Source organism: Schistocerca cancellata, chromosome 2, assembly GCF_023864275.1.
Source record: "Schistocerca cancellata isolate TAMUIC-IGC-003103 chromosome 2, iqSchCanc2.1, whole genome shotgun sequence".
Taxonomy (NCBI): Eukaryota; Metazoa; Arthropoda; class Insecta; order Orthoptera; family Acrididae; genus Schistocerca; species Schistocerca cancellata.
Window position 1 is genome coordinate 540,674,369 of NC_064627.1, and position 17,969 is coordinate 540,692,337.

The 17,969-nt window shown below is 46.0% G+C and overlaps 1 protein-coding gene across 1 annotated transcript in view; it reads right to left on the reverse strand.

Moving 5' to 3' along the window:
• Window positions 1-17,969, reverse strand: part of LOC126162095 (kinesin-like protein KIF19) — a 585,325-nt gene that overhangs the window by 153,342 nt on the left and 414,014 nt on the right. The window contains exon 6 of the mRNA XM_049918372.1: window positions 8,804-9,064. Within this exon, the coding sequence (XP_049774329.1) occupies window positions 8,804-9,064 (261 nt within the window). The remainder of the gene's footprint in view (window positions 1-8,803; window positions 9,065-17,969) is intronic.

Below are 17,969 nucleotides of genomic sequence, written 5' to 3' on the forward strand. Positions count from 1 at the left end.
TCCTTGATGACTGCATGACACAAAGCTTTACGGCACACCTGGTCCTGTCAACACCGACGTTGGATTGTTGATGACTGGAAACATGTTGGCTGGTCGTAAGAGTCTCGTTTCAAATTGCATCAAGCGGATGGACGTGTACGGATATGAAGACAACCTCATGAATCTATGGGCCCTGTATGTCAACAGAGGACTGTTCAAGCAGGTGTAGGCTCTGCAATGGTGTGGGGCGTTTACAGTTGGAGAGATAGGGGACTCCTGATACGTCTAGATACGACTCTGACAGCTGACACATGCGTAAGCTTCCAGGCTGATCCCCTGCATCCATTAATGTCGATCGTGCATTCAGACGAATGTGGGCAATTCCAGCAGAGCAATGCGACAGCCCACACGTCCAAAATTGCTACAGAGTGGCTCCAGGAACACTCTTCTGAGGTTAATCACTTCCGCTGGTCACCAGACATGAGCCGGCCGGAGTGGCCGTGTGGTTCTAGGCGCTACAGTCTGGAACCGATCGACCGCTACGATCGCAGGTTCGAATCCCGCCTCGGGCGTGAATGTGTGTGATTTCCTTAGGTTAGTTAGGTTTAATTAGTTCTAAGTTCTAGGCGACTGATAACCTCAGAAGTTAAGTCGCATAGCGCTCATAACCATTTTAACCATTTTTGAACCAGACATGAACGTTATTGAGTATATCTGGGATGCCTTGCAACGAACTGTTCAGAAGAGATCTGCAGCTCCTCGTTCTCTTACGGATTTATGGACAACGCTGTAGGACTCATGGTGTCAATTCCCTCCAGCACCATTTCAGACATTAGTTGAGTCCATCCCACATTGTGTTGCGGCACTTCTGCGTGCTCGCTGGGGCCCTACACGACATTAGTCAGGTGTACCAGTGTACATTGGCAGGGAAATGTAAGAGATAGAAGAAACACTAGAAAATCGCCGAAGTTGAAAATTTGGGGAAAAACTCTGTACAGATAAGCAGAGACCAACGGATTCCGTACTGGTGACCCAAGGCACCTGCCCACCGCAAGACTGGATGCTGCTTTGTGACTTTGTTGGCATGTGAATGGATAAGGGAAATATATAAGAGGAGCAGGGCAGAGACGAATGAGGAATCATTGTAGCATTGATACAGGCTACAAATGGGTAAATCCACTGTTATAAGCAACTCTGAGAAAGGACAGACTGTTATAGTCCAGTACCTGGGAATGAGAATCTCGGAAACGGCGATGTTTGTAGGCTGTTCTCGTACTACTGTTGCGAGCGTCTACGGAATATGATTGAAGGGCGATGCAACTTACAGTAGATGACAAAGTGTTGGACGTCCACGTCTCATTACAGAACGTGGAGGGAGGAGGTCTGTGCGCTCTGTGTATAGGATAGTCGGTGAGATGTGATAGATGTGACGACAGAGAACAGTGCTGCTGCAGGAACCTGTGTTTCGGAGAACACGGTTCAGCGTGCATTTTTGGTCATGGGGTTCCACAGAATACGGTCCCTACATGATTCTGTGCTGATACAATAACATTATCAGTTACGATTTTAGTGATTATGGGCCCATCGAGATTGGAGCATTGATTAAGGAACTCAGAAACTCCTAATATCTTAAGAGTCAGAATCTCCACTCCAGAGAGTCCCTGTCTCCAAGACCAAGGAGGGCTGTTCACAGATCTCCCCGATTTCATGAGCTCCAAACCGATCCATGAAAATCGCTTCAACACTGAGGAATCAGACCAAGTATCCACACACTTGCAACTTCATTTGCCATGCCCCACTCACATTAATAATACTTCACTGTAATATGCTACTTTCTGCTGAGATTTCTGAGAAGTTTATTTCTGACAGATGTTGAGAAACGTCGACCATCCTAGGAAAATCATTCACCCTCAAGCCTTCTTGGCTTGCAACACAACCCATTTAGAAGGATTAGGGAAAGCTTGGCTCATCAGCCCCAAGCTGCAGAGACCTTCCTTCTCCCACATCCTGGAAACAGTCTCTTAGGTATACAATGGCCACAACCCCATCATCTGGATGTGGACAGGAGATGATATGTTACAATTTGTGTATTGCTGAAACTCCATTATAACCCAGCTCACAAAGAGTAAGATTCGTATTAACCTTATTTGTTGGCTCATGTGGCATTTTTTTTTCTTTATTAAATTTCATTCTCCTGCCCACTATGGACTGGGGAGGGCTGGCAGCGGCACAGCCCACCACCTTTCAGCCGATTGGCCTTACAAAAATACAGAAGGGTGATTACATAAAAATGGAGATAAAAAGGGGGACATAAAGAACATAGTAAAAGGAGATGATTGGAGTTAAAATATCCACTAACGTGGGGACATGCACTGGGGGATAGCTAAAAAGTCGACATAAAGTTAAAAGAACAGAGCTGGCAAATCAAAGTGCTCTTAAAAAAAAAGAAACTGGAGGCAAACAAGTTAAAAGTCAGCCACAGGATAAAAATCACACAGAGCAAGACACTTAAAAAAAACACTGTAAACACCAGAGTACTCATGAAGAATAAAAAGCTGCTGGTAGGGACCTGCCAAGGGACTGGAGGCTGTAGAGGAGGTAGAGGAAGGTGCAGTGGTGGGGGGCTGGGGAGGGGGGGGGGGGAGAAGAGGAAAAAATGGGGGCAGGAGGCGCACCAAAAGGCAGGAGACGGGCAGGGTGGGAAATGAAGAGGGAAGGCTAGGTAGGATGGAGTGCTGAGACACTGAAGGGGAACACAGGAGGGGGAGGGAGTGTCGAAGTGACAAAGCCACTCAGGGGAAGGAAGGGGGAGGAGATGGAGCCCTGAGGAGGAGGCAGGAGGAAGGTGGGGTTAGAGTTGGTAGGAGGGGTAGACGTCAGTGCGAAGCTCCTCATCTGGGAGGGGTAAGTGCTAGAAGTTGCATTGAGTGAAGAAGGTGGAGGGTGTGGAGACGGAGAGGGGGCGGGACACAGCGGTAAAGGCACGGCTACGGGCTGGGGTTGGAGAGGAAGGGGGACACCAGGGGGTGGGGAGGATCGAGTCGGCGGACAATATACAGGGTGTGAACGTGTTCAAGGAAAATAAGAAGGTGGTATAAGGGGATGAGGTCGTAGAGGATGCTTTTGGGGTACAGAAGGCGGATATGGAAGGCGAGTCGGAGAGCATTGCATTCTGCGATTTGCTGGAGCTCCTCGTTCTCTTGCGGATTTATGGACAGCGCTGTAGGGCCTTATAGAACCTGGGAGGGGCGGGAAATCCAAGCAACACTGGCATAACAAAGGATGGGGAGGGTCAAGGATTTGTAGGTGTGAAGGATGGTGGGAGGATGCAGTCCCCATGTCCAGCCAGACAGGAGTTTCAGAAGGCAGAGTCTGTTGCAGACTTTGTGTTGGATTGTAAGGAGATGGGGAGTCCAGGTGAGGCGGCAGTCAATGGTGAGGCCAAGGTATTTGAGTGTAAGAGTGAAGCGGATAGGATGGCCATAAATGGTAAGGTAGAAATCATGGAGACGGCAGGAATGGGTGGTGCAGCCTTTGATGATCGCCTGTATGTTGGGCAGTTTGATACGAATGGACCCCTGGTTGCACCAAGTGGTGAACTGGTCAAGGTGGGTTTGGAGGGTACGTTGGGACCATTGAAGGGTAGGATAAAGGGCTAGGAAGGCGGTGTTCACGTGGCAGCTCCCAAGCGGACTATGTAGCCACTAGGTTGCTTCTCTGCAGGTAGCTTCATATGTTTTCGGGTTGTATGTTCTTTGTAAGATCCTCTGAATCCTACCTGTGCTGGCCAATCAAAAGCCCTGCCAGCGTCTGACCTCACTGCTAGCAAGGCGGGGCCTCGCCACACGTGCAGTCGCACTATGAAAGCGTGCGGTTGGAACCTAATCTCAAAGTGCCCTTAAAGTATCGTAGATGTCGCTACAGTATAGGAAGGTAGGAAGAAGTTATTGCTTTAGTTGATACATATAGAGGAAAGAGCCGTGCTTATATACAGAGACTACTATCAGTTATCGCAACCAATATCTGCGCTTGAAGTAGACTTCTGCCACGATACAATTAACAGCAGACCTTAGGCTGTGTGACATCTGCGGCATGCAGGCTACCCACCCCACCCCCCGCTAGGCAACCGTTACGCACGCCATCTATGGAACTTAAAGCAAGTCTTACTCCGTGTTGATGGGTTTGAGCGATGACTTCTGCTCTGGTGCGAGGACTCGTGTGTATATGATAGACTATCTGATCAAAAGTATCTATCAGCTCCTGTATAATGTGGAATTGCCCCCTAGATGTCATGAGAGGCGGATCTGCCAGTATAAAAGGAGGTGGGGAGTATTGTATGGTTAGTAGAGAAACAGTAACAGCAGAATGGGTTGATCAGAAGACCTCAGTGACTTCGAATTTGAACCAGTCATAGGATATCAACTGAGAAACAAATCCATCAGGGCCATTTGAACCTTTCTGAAGCTGCCCAAGTCACCTGTTAGTGATGTGATGAGACTGTGCTGTGAAAAAGCGAGGGAACAAACACAGATAAACCAAGACTACAAGACTAGGCATACCTCGTGTAGTGACAGATGGAGGCCTTCAATAACTGTCGGGAGGAGAGGGGGTGGGGTAAAGGGGGGGGGGGGGGGTAAAAAGATTGCATGAAACCAGCGGAAGAAATCACTTGCGAGTGCAAAAGTGCTACATTCGTAGTTCAGCTAGCACAGTGACTGAGCATAGGGAATTAAAAAAGAATGAGGCACAATTGTCAAGCAGCTTCTCATAAGCCACACATTTCTGCAGGCAATATTAAGCTTATCTTGAAGTGGTGTAAAAAGTGACACCACTCGACGACTGGAAACAAGTGACTTTCACACAAAGACCTGCGACTATCCGATGTAAGGATTTAGATTTGATAAATGGCTGCAGAACTTGGTTGTCAAGCCTTTTACCTTACCTGGGCCACTCTAGAAGAAGAAGAGTATTTTTGGGCCTCATAATATACTTAACACTAACAACAACAGAAAAAAGGGAAGGGACGGTCGGAGGTATACACTTAAAACATGAGTGATTTAGAATCAATTAATTTATGATTCTTTATTTTAAAATAGCAAGGTGGAATTTAGCTCGACATTTTATGTATGAGATTTCATTGATAATTTTATATGTAAGTAGTTAAAAATTATAGATTTTGAATTTTGGGAACTGATGTATCAACAGCAGGTCCGATGGAAGTGGTTGCATTTCTCAGGGTGATGTCAAGGTGTTCATCTGAGATTTCGATTCTCCACTGAAGAGCCTAATATTGCGTAGGGCCCCTGCAAGCACGCAGAAGAGCCGCAACACGATGTGACAAGAACTCGACTAATGTCTGTAGTAGCGCTGGACGGAACTGACACCATGAACCCTGCAGGGCTGTCCATAAATCTCTAGGAGTACGAAGGGGTGGAGATCTCTTCTAAACAGCAAGGCATCCCAGATATGCTCAAGAATGTTCATGTCTGGGGAGTTTGGTGGCCAGCGGAAGTGTTTAAACTCAGAAGAGAGTTCCTGCAGCCACTATGTAGCAATTCTGGACGCGTGGAGTGTTGCATTGTCCTGCTGAATTGCCCAAGTCCGTCGGAATGCACAGGATGCAGGAGATCAGACAAGATGCTTACGTAAGAGTCGTATCTAGATGTATCAGGGTTCCCGTATCATTCCAGCTGCACACGCCCCACGCATTACAATGCCTCCACCAACTTGGACAGTTTCCTGCTGAGATGCAGGGTGCATGGATTTATGAGGTTGTCTCCGTAAACGCGTACACGTCCATCCGCCTGATACAATTTGAAACGTGACTCGTCCGACCAGGGAACACGTTTCCAGTCATCAACTGTCCAATGTCGGTGTTGACGGGCCCAGGCGAGGCGTAAAGCTTTGTGTCGAGCTGTCATCAAGGGTACACGAGTGGGCCTTCGCACGCTGACACTTGTTGATGGGCCAGCATTGAAATCTGCAGCAATTTGCGGGAGAGTTGCGCTTCTGTCACAGGGAACGATTCTATTCAGTTGGTGTTGGTCCCTTTATTGCAGAATCTTTTTCCGGCCGCAGCGATGTCGGATGTTTGATGTTTTACGGAATTCCGATATTCACGGTATACTCGTGAAATGGTCGTGCGGGAAAATCCTCAGTTCATCGCTACCTCGGAGATGCTGTGTAGCATCGCTCGTGCGCCGACTATAACACCACGGTCAACCTCACTTAAATCATTGTAGCAGCAACAACCGATCTAACAACTGCGCCAGACACTTGTTGTCTTATAAAGGTGTTGACCGCAGCACCGTTTGCTGCCTGTTTACATATCTCTGTATTTGAATACGCATGCCTATACCAGTTTCTTTGACGCTTCAATGTATTTGTATGCTTTACTCTAGAAAAATAACTGTTCACAGAAGTATGTGCTTCCAAACGAAGATATAATATGTGATACATTATTGTGCAGCAAGAGATATTTATCTATGCGCTGGTATGATTTGTAAGAGACCAACAAAGATACATGATCAAATTTTTCTTTTTCTTGTATGTCAGACTGCAACTCTGTGTATTCATCAGCAAATGTTCTTGCAATGTATCTGCATTGTTTGTATAAGGTGTCGCATAGATACAAAAATTTTGCTTCTTTTTTTCGAAAATCCTGAAATCGATTTTCGAATTTTTGGATCAAATCGACAATTATTGTTGCGTATTTCATCCTGCCTTTAGGCCTATGTTTGCCCAACGTTTTGAAATGAAAAAAAAGTTTGCAATTACTTGTGCTTGCCTAAATTTCAGTTTCATTCGGTATGCGTCTGTTGTTTGAAACATTATACTGATAAGTATTACCTTGAAGACTCGTGTTTAAGTCATCTAAGTGAGCAATCAGACCTACCAAAAATCCTAAATCTGCCACCCAGTTGGCATCTTCAAGTTCTGGCACAGATTTCATGAAAGCCCATTACTGAGACTTTACCAACGAATGTGATTCTTATTTGTACGAACACATATGATATCAAATTAAACCCGTTATAACGATATTACGGTATTGTTATTTAACAAATATTGGCAGTAGTTGCAATTCACTCGAAGATTTGTTAATTTTATCGACTTGTAGTGATCAGAACTGCGGAGAAGAAGGTTCTTTATCACACTTGAGCAGAAATAATACAGAATTTTCTTTTATTTACATAAGTTAATTTCATTATACTTCTATAAAACTGCAGTTTTGCATTTACTACGGAAGTAGGTATAAGGTAACAGACCAGCGAGTCTGCTGGATTGGCTGGTTTAGGAACGAGAGTCTTTGGGCTCAAGTATAGCACAAATGGCGGTATAAAGAATGGGATGGGCCAGAGACAGTATGCATCGTGTGGCGGAAATTTGAAATTGAAAATATTCAATTTATCATAACTTTACATAACCTTTTTTTTACTGTAGAACGTTGTCTGCCATGAAGTGCAGTGCAAACAGTGAAGTACAGAGGTGGTGGTGTTATGCAATGGAGTCTTTTCCGTGGTGGAGTGCGGACCACTTGTTTCGCGGAATCAAACGCTCAATCCTGAACGATATGAATAGATTTTACAGCATTATTTACTGTGAACAGTAGATGAACAGTTCAGGGACGAGGATGGTTTGTGTCAGCATGACAATGCAGCCTGTCAGAAAACATGTCTATAAGGCAATGGTTTTGAGGGCAATGACGTTACTGAACTGGTCTGTCTGCCCAGACCCTCAAACTAAACCCAATGGAACATCTTTGGGACGAGTCAGAATGTCGACTTTGCTCCAGACCATAGCGTGTGACATCGCAACCTACTCGAACATATCTTTGTCCTCTACACCTCCCGCCGACTTGATCCCACTCATCCCCTGGTTCCTCCATTCCGCTCCGCTTTATTCCTCTCCTCTCCAACCCCTGCCCTCTGCTGCGCCTTCAGCGTTGCGTCCCCCCCCCCCCCACCCTCGACCTCTACAACCTTCATCTCCTTTCCCAAGGTGGCTTCCATCGACTCCCCATCCCGGATGATGCCCTCTCTCCCTCCATTTATCCCTCCTATCAACTCTGATCCTCACCTCCCCCTCCCTTCCTCTGTCTTTTCCCCGGGCTCCCTCTCCCCTTCCTTCCATCCTGTTTTTTCCCTGCCTAGAATCTCTCTGAATCCCTTCTCCACCCCCCCCCCACCCCGAGTCCTTTTGCTCTCCATTCCACTGCCTTTCCCACTCCTCACGTCCACCCAGCCCCCCCCCCCTCCCCATTTTCCTATGTTCCCCCCATCCATCGGCTCCCCCCTTTTTTTCTTTTCCCTCCTTCTCCCCTTTTCCTCCTCATCGGTTGGGTCCTCCCTCCCCCCATCTGCCGCCGTGTCACCTTCTCTGATTTCGGATCTTGGGGAAGAATGGGCTGCCGCTCCTCCACAGACGTTCAGACACCTCACTGAAAGTGTCCCTAGCAGAGTTCAAGCCTTGATAAGCGCCATAGGTCGACATATCCTGTATTAATGTCGAACAATAAGTGTCCGGACGTTTTTGACCAGATATTGCACGCGTGAAGAAACAAATTTTAATTGATTGTCTTTTACAAGGCGATGAAAGGAAAGCCTTTGCCTCAAATGGTCATATGCCCACTCTTTTAGGTAATGGTCATGTCAAATGTAATATAGAAATGGTTTAGGATGAACACTCTAAAACGTTACAAAACAACGAACTGGTGCACTTCGAAGAAATGGAGGGGTCGAACGTCAGAGCCTTGACAGGTGAGTCTATTAGTTGCGTCCGCTGCGGTTGCCCGGACCAGCGTGCGGAGTGAGCGCGGCGCGCTGACCTTGTTGGAGATGCGGCGCGCGCGCTGAGCGTAGAGCAGCGTCTGGCGCGTCTCGTCGCGGTGTCGCGCGGCCGGGCTGACGTGCGCCAGCATCACTGTGCGGCAGCTGCCGCTGAGCGCGTCCTTGAGCAGGCGCGTCAGCTTGGAGTCGCGGAAGTTGACGTAGCGGCCGCGGCCCGCCGCCAGCGCGCTGATCACGTTCCCCAGCGCCAGCAGCGACCGGTTGATGTGCGCGCCCTCCGCCAGGCGCCGCCCGCGGTTCTGCAACGAGAACGAGCAGGCTGCAAAACCCACTGCACCCGCTGTGGATGACCACCTGCAGCTGCGATTTAAATTGGAGGTTTATGTGGTTATAATATGCATCCAGACGCTTTTCTTTCTATTTTGTTACGATTTGTTGCACCATCAACTAGTTTTCAAGCCACTACAGGCTCCTTATGAGATGTAGTTGTTGCAGGAACATTATCTGAACCTGGTGCTGGAGGAAGACACCTTCTACCCCTCCACCGGTGTGCCCCAAGGTTCCGTCCTCTCCCCTCTTCTATACCTTTTGTATACGGCAGACAGTCCGCCGCCTTCACCCCCCATCCACCTTCTCCAGTACGCTGATGACACCGCCTTCCTTGCCCTCACCCCCACCCTGCAACGCTCCCAAAACCTTCTCCAATCCCATCTTGACTGGTTCACTGCTTGGTGTAACCAGTCATTGCTCAAGGTCAATCCTTCCAAGACCCAGGCGATCATTGTAGGCAAAACCACCCCTTCCTTCCGTGTCCTCGACTTCTGTCTCACCATTTATGGCCGCCCTATCGCCCTTACCCCCACCCTTAAGTACCTTGGCATCACCCTTGACCGTCGCTTCTTCTGGACCCCCCACCTCCGGACAATCCAAGCCGAGGCACGCTCCAGACTCCATCTCCTCAAGCTCCTTTCTGGCCGCACATGGGGTCTGGACCCTTCCACCATCCTCCCCACCTATAAATCCCTTATCTGCCCTATCCTCTGCTACGCTCATCCTACCTTTTACAAATCCCTTCAAATCCTAGAACACCATGCACTCTGCCTCGCCTATCGCACCTGTCTCCCTTCCCCACGAGGATCCTCTATGACCTTATTCCATTCCCACACCTCCTTCTCTTCTGTGAAAGGATACAGATCCTCTACACCTCCATCAAACTTTATCCCCCTCACCCGCTTGTTTCTCCCATTCTATCCCACCCCCGTCTGCTGCTGTGCCTGCATTCCCACATCCCATCTGCTCTCCATCTCTCCACCCTCCATACCCTTGCCCAAGGTGGCTTCTGTCAACTCCCCCTCCTTGATGATGCCCCCATCCCCTCCATCTATCCCTCCTACCAACTTTGATCCTCCCCTTCCACCCCCTATGCTTTTTCAAAGGGCACCCTCTCTCCCTTCTCTCCTTCCTCTCTTCCTCCCTCCCTCCTCTCTACCCAGTCTTCCCCTACCCCCTACCTTCTTTCCTCCCCCTCCCCTCTCCACTGCCACTGGCATCTACATCCTCTCCTTCCCCCTCCTACCCCCACCTTTTCCCCTTTGGCAGGTCCCCAGATATGTATGTGACCAGTAACTATTCGTGCACAGGATATCATCACCAACGGTTTTTGTGTGCCTTCGTGTTTAGTGCTTTGGTGTTTCACCATCTATGCTCCATCGTTCACATGTGTCATTTCTGTCATCTATGTTTGTGTACAAGTGCTGAACGTTTTTTATTTCACTGTGCCTGTGAACGGCTCCACATATTTCACTTCGTCTGTCTACTGTTTTCTATCCGCCATTTTGTTTTGTTTTTTTATGTCTCTTTATCTACTAATTGTGTTATCTGTGGCCGAAGAGTGGCGTAGTTTTGCCGCTGCTGCCCTACCTGTATAAGGTTTGAAAATGACAATTAAAAAAAAAAAATGCTGGAGGAAGGCACCATGCACTCCGCCTCGCTTATCGCATCTGCTCCCATCTCCCATGTGGATCCTTTATGATCTGATTCCCTTCCCCCATCTCCTCCTGTTCCTAGAATGAATGTGGATCCTATATGTCTCCAGCAAACTGGATCCCCCCCATCCTTTGGTTTCCCCCATCCTCTTCTGCCCTAGCCCACTGCCCCACCTGTACCACAGTGTCCCACCTGGTCTCCATCTCCACAAGCTCCATACCCTCACCTGAAGTGGCTTCCGCCACCGCCCCCTCCCGGATAATGTCCTCGTGCCTTCCATCTACCCATCCTACCTGATCTAATCCCTCCACCCCCCCTCAGGGCTCACTCTCCCCCTCCCTCTCCCATTCCCTTCTTCCTCTTTTCTCCTTTTCACCTGCCGAACACCGTCTTTTTCCTTATCCCCCCTCCCCCTCCGGGCTTCCACTTCCTTTCCTTCTCCCCTCCACTGCTCCCTCCTACCCCCGTCCTGGTTTCCCCTACCATCTCTCCCCCCTTTTCTTCCCCCCCTCCTCCCTTCACCTGGTGATAGGTCCCCTTCATTGTAGTGATTTTTAACGTTTTCATTGTGATGTCAGTGTTACTCCAGTGCTGTGTGCAGTGCTACATTCCACCAGCACCAGCAGTGTCGCTAGTGTCATTCATTTGTGTTCCCACTGTGGTGTTTCTTTGTTCTCGTGTTGACTCACGGTGTCAATTTTCTGCATGTGTGTATGACTCTCGTCTATGTTGTTTTTAAATCTACCATTTCCACTCACCTACTTTTGTTCTTGTTAACTCATCACTTTATACCTTTCTATGTTACATGTTATTTTCTCATTTGCCTATGTTTTCTCTGTAACTCTCTTGGCTGAAGAGTGGCGTGTTGTGCTGCTGCAAGCCCATCCCTTTTTGGGGAGTGAAATAACAATAAAGAAAAAAAAAGAAAAAAGCTGGAAGAAGATCCCCCACATGGATCCTCTATGACCCGATTCCTTTGCCCCATCTGCTCCTTTTCTTCGAACATATCCACATCCTCTACAGCTCCCACCAACTTGATCCTCCTCATCCCCTGGTTGCTCCACTCCACTCCAACCCTGCACCTTCACCGTTGTGTCCCCCCTACCATCCACCTCTACACCAGTCATCTCCTTTCCCAAGGTGGCTTCCATGGACTCCCCCTCCCAGATGATGCCCTCTCTCCCTCCATTAATCCCTCCTATCATCTCTGATCCTCACCTCCACCTCCCTTCCTCTGTCCATTTCCCAGGCTCCCTCTCCGCTCTCCCCCTCCTTCCATCCCGTTTTTCTCCCCACCTATTCTCTCCCTCTGACTCCCTTCTCCACCCCACCCTCCCCCCAAGTCCTTTTGCTCTCCCCTCCACTGCTTTTCCCACTTCTCATGTCTGCCCAGCCCCCCCCCTTTTTTATGTCCCCTCCGTCCATTGACTCCCTCCCTTTTTTCTTTTCCCTCCTCCTCCCCTTCCCCCCCCCCCCTCATTGGTCGGGATCCTCCCTCCCCCCATCTGCTGCCATGTCGCCTCTATAGTGCTGTTTTAAGTGAGAGTTCAGTGTTGTGCGTCCCTTTGAGTGTTGTGAACAGCCACCATACTGTCGCTAGTTGTGTTTTTTATCTTGTGTGAACAGAAACCAGACTGTCACCATGTTTTTTAATTGTGCCTGTCTATTTACTATGTGTTTTAATCAGCATCACGACTGTTTCTTTTTATATTTTCTCCGCATTTCAGTTTTTAACAGTCACCGTTTTATCACCAGCTTTTATTGTTCTCATATCTCCTAATTCTGTTTTAACTTTTCTGTAGGCTGCAGAGCGGCGTATTGTGCTGCTGCCAGCCCGCCCCCACCCCTTCTGGGGAGACTCGAAATCCAATATAGAAAATTTAGAAACTGGAGGAAATGATGGAAAATTAGCTGTCAAAACGTTTATGAAACGTGCCTATCATCAGCACTACTCACAGCTATGCGGGACATGATACTTTTAAACCTCCCACCAGCGTGCCGCTGGACGGGCCGGCTCCTCCATTGCTCGCTGTCTTCAATGAGGTGTGCCCCCTACAAGCCAGCAAAAGATGCTGTATTAACATGACATCACACCCGCAGTCAGAGCTTTGCCCCAAACTCAGTGAATCTTCGAACCCATTTAAACTTTAGTACAGAAGACTGCAGTGAGGGAAGTACACTGATGTAGCATGACACTATTAACCGTTACCACTGGTGAGACACTTATCTGACTGAATTAGCTTTGAAGATTACATTGTCTCTATCAAGAACATTATTCTAATTCAAGACTACTTTCTCTCTATCAGGAACATTCATCTAATTGAGAGAATAATCCAAATGGAATGGAAATCGGTAGATGTGATGTACATATACAGACAAACAAATGATTGCAAATCCAGAAAAGTTGGATGATTTAATCAAGAAGCAACTTCACAAAACTGAGCAAGTCGATAACGTGTTGGCTCACCTCTGGCCCATATGTAAGCAGTTACTCGGCTTGGCGCTGATAGACAGAGATGCTGTATGTCCTCTTGAGACATATCCTGTCAAATTCTGCTCAATTGGCGCGTTACGTCGTCAAAATCTCGAGCTAGTCGGAGGGCCCTGCCCACAGTGCTTCAAACGTTCTCAATATGGCTGAGATCCGACGGACTTGCTGCCCAAGGAAGGGTTTGGCAAGCACAAAAATAAGCAGTGGAAACTCTCATCGTATGCAGATAGGTATTATCTTGCTAAAATGTAAGCCCAGGATGACTTCCCACGAAAGGCACCAAAACGAGGCGTAGAATATCGTCGACGTTTCCCTGTGCTGCAAGGGTGCTGTGGATGGGGTACTGCCATGAAAAGAAATGGCATCCTACACCATCACTCCTGGTTGTTCAGCTGCATGGGTGGCGACAGTAAGATTGGTATTCCACCACTGTCTGGAGTGTCTCAAAGCATGTCAGCGGTCTGGAATCTCATTGCCGAGAGTATAACTGTCTTCAGTAATGAATCCTGCCTTGAACTGAGGCCTGGTGATCAGCGAAAACGTGTCTGGAGGCTGCCTGGACAGCAGTGGGATACTGACTTGACTGGCGCCCGCCATATGGCCTGACAACTAGGAGTGATAGTTCGGGCTGCCGTTTCTTTTCATAGCAGAACGCCTTTGGTTGTCATCTGTCGCACCTTCACAGCATACCGGTACACTGACATACTCTACACCCCGTTTTGTTGCCCTTCGTGGTAAGCCATCCTGGGTTTACACTTCAGCAAGATAACACTGAACAACAAGTTTGAAGTGAAAGTGTGTAAATTGCATGACTGTAAGTATAAAATAATACAAAATCACCATCTTTATAAAACTTTAGCTCTAGATTTTTTAGAAAAGTAATCTACATTTTTGTATGAATAACTCACTAACTAAATATACATTCATGTTCCAATAATCAGCATAACAAATTTTAAATAAATAATTACTTGATTTATGTGTTACGCATTTCAGTGCACATTCTGGAAGTACAAAAGTAAAATATTAAGAAAAAATTAAGATAATATTACACAAATGAAAATACTTTGTAAGTCTACTTTGTACCAGAACTATATAAAGCACAAAAGAAAATATATAAATTAACTGGTCTCAAATGTATATGAATGATTATAAATGTTAAATGTCCATATGTACAGTATACACAATTACATATTTTGTTCAGAGATAAATTCGGAAGATGACCTTTTCGCTTCGCTTGACGTTTATACACATACTCGTAAACATCCCTTATGACCGTCCAGCAGTAATTGCTAACACAGCAGGGCTCCATTTCCCGGCATACTTCTTACTGCACCACAATATTTGGGGTCAAATGGCTCTGAGCACTATGGGACTTAACTTCTGAGGTCATCAGTCCCCTAGAACTTAAAACTACTTAAACCTAACTAACCTAAGGACATCACACACATCCACGCCCGAGGCAGGATTCGAACCTGAGACCGTAGCGGTCGCACGGTTCCAGACTGTAGCGTCTAGAACCGCTCGGCCACTCTGGCCGGCCAATCTTTGGGAAAGAAGTCAAGATGACTATGTAAGAAATTCATTTCAATGACATGTTGCCACCAAGGTTTTCATAAGATGGCAACATGTTATCTACAATCTTCTTGTAATTTATTGTTCGTTTGTTTCCTAAGAATTGTAAACAGACTGTCTTAAAACATTCCCATGCATGCTTCTCATCGCCTTGTATGATTCCATGAAAGGTATGGTCTCCAAAAATCTCTCGAATCTGTGGGTCTACAAAGATGCCCTCCTTTACTTTGTCACCACTTAAGTAAGGGAATTTTTGCCTTAATTACTTAAACACGTCACCATCTTTGTTCATTCCCTTAACAAAGTTTTTCATGAGACTCAACTTGATGTACAAGGGGAGGAGCAGAATCTGTGTAGGGTCTACTAGAGGTGCACTCTTAATGTTCTTTATATCTGGTTGAAGAGATTTTCTGGTGAGCCATTCATGTTTACTGTAATGATATGCACGAGCTCGGCTATCCCATTCTCAGAGAAAGCAGCAATACTTAGTATACCCTATCTGCATACCTAATAGCAGTGCAACCACTTTCAAATCACCACATATTTGCCATTGAGAGTCGATATGCTTGATGGTTCTAGTAAAATTTTCGTATTTTGGTATGACTCGTTCATATGAACACTATGCCCAACTGGAATAAAACGAAGCTCATTACCAATATGTAAAAGCACTGATTTTACGCTCAATTTTGACGAATCAATAAATAGTCTCCACTCATCAGGAAAGCCGGCCGAAGTGGCCGTGCGGTTAAAGCCGCTGCAGTCTGGAACCGCAAGACCGCTACGGTCGCAGGTTCGAATCCTGCCTCGGGCATGGATGTTTGTGATGTCCTTAGGTTAGTTAGGTTTAACTAGTTCTAAGTTCTAGGGGACTAATGACCTCAGCAGTTGAGTCCCATAGTGCTCAGAGCCATTTGAACCATTTTTTTCATCAGGATTGTACTTAATTCTGAGAGCCTTCATTAGACCATTTATGTCTATGCATGCCACAAGACTACTTTGCACGTTAAAAAAAAAGAGTGAATTGTTGCTGTCTTCTGCGGTAGAATGAAACATTTACATTGCTGTCTAAAAAATTGCGCTGCTGCAGTCTTGATGCTAAAATCTCAGCCTTAGCTTTAGAGAGCTCCAAATCTCTAATGAGATCACTTAACTCGTTTCGAGACAATTTTTGTGGATCATCTGTTGATGGTATACTTTGAAGAAACTCTGGATCTTGTGATGTACATGGTTCAGGACATTCAGAATCCCCATCTTACTCTATCGGTCGTTCTGGTATTGGCAATCCTTCCACATGTAGAATTGGACGTATGGCAGATGGAATGTCAGGATAGATCACTGCTTCTTCTTCTTCTTTTTAGATATTCCCTTCTTGATAGGAGGAAACAAACAAAAGTAGTAGTCACTGACATGGTTAGTTGGCTCACGGCAGATGATGGGCACTGCAAAGGGCATTGTACGTCATTTCCCATGCATCTAGTTCCTTATGTTGCTGGCACAAGTGTTGCAGCCCAGTGTTTACCCTGATCACCTATTTTGCACCAGAAATAACAACTGTAACATTTTTTAAACACTGGAGTTATTTGCTGTTTTTGTGAAGCAAATGTCACTTCTCCACATACATAGCATAATCTGTCAGCACTGTTAACACAAAGTCGCGGCATTTTTGTTCACTTCAATAGCAGTCAACTTGAACAACTGGTAGTTAATCTGCAAACAAATGTGCAAAAATTATTACATGCACTAATCAAATCACTGAAGTTAAAGAGGAGGGACACAAAAAGATTGGTAAAAAATGTTTATATCTAAAACATTGCACACATGTAACAGCAGGGACAATAATATAAACCATTGTTACTAGTTATTATGATTTTGATAAACCATTACAATATTTGATTTTAAACTTACCATAAATATCTGTGCATAATTATCTCATCATAATAAAACAGTGTAAAATGAAAACTAGAGCTAATTATAATTTGTCTTTGCGATCAGCACATTAAAATTGATAAGAATCGGCTATTTTCATTCGATTTACATTTTCATTGTTGCACAGTGTAATGCCTGCCCTCACACAGCGAAAGTTTCTATTGCATGTCTTCGTTCTTGCCAAACCCTGCCTTGGTCAGCAAGGTCTCTGTATCTCTCTCCAATTGAGAATGTTTGGAGCATTATGCGCAAGCACACTGCAACCAGCTTAGGATTCTGACGAGCATACTCGTCAATTAGGCGGAATTTGGCATGCCTTAGAAGGACATCCAGCAATTCTATCAATCAATGCCAAGCCGAAGAACTGCTTGCATAAGGGTGAGAGGTGGACCAGCGCGTTACAGACATGTTCAATTTGTGAAGACCTTTCTCTTGAATAAATCATACACTTTTTTTTTAATGAAATTTCAATATTTTTTTTGTACATGTACAATACAGTTACCCATTTCCGTGCCATTCGGATAATCCATGTGCTGCGCTTTTTTCTTTTTTCTTTTCTACAGCAGTTCAAAGTTACATAGATCTCGGATATTAAGCGTACATAATGTAAAGCATTTTGCTAATTAGTTATATTTTTGTAGGTATCTGATTGTCTTTGTTCGCCCCTGAACTACTAACACATTAAAACGTATAGGTCGTAGTGTTTTAGGTCACTTACATTTCAGTGCATTGTGGCATCGATAAAAAATTCATTCTGAATTGCACATTTTGATAGCTTATACATACATAAAAACGTAATCCTGCAATAATGTGCATTGTTAGTGTGGTGCCAACGTTAGACACCACGCTAGAGGTTGCAATAATCGATAGTGATCCAGCCCTTGCAACCTCTCTGGACTCGCTGGCGCTTGCAGCGCCGCCGTATGACACGGACAGAGACCGAGTCAGCTACACGACGTGAACGAAGTCAGATTAGAATAGCCTTCAGCTCGCTAGTTTCGCAGCCTCTAGTAGGCGCATGTGTTTCGCACGTAATACCAGAATTGTTTTATCTAGCTTGTTCTATAATCCAGTTAATGTTTGTTAATGTGTTATCTGTATTGAAGAAAGATAGTTGTTATTAGTTATGTTCCTGGAGTGCTGTAGCAGAACAAAGTTAAGTAAAAGTTATTTACTGAAGTATTCCAGTACTAATTATTATAGAGTGTTCTAGATTCCTACAGCCACCC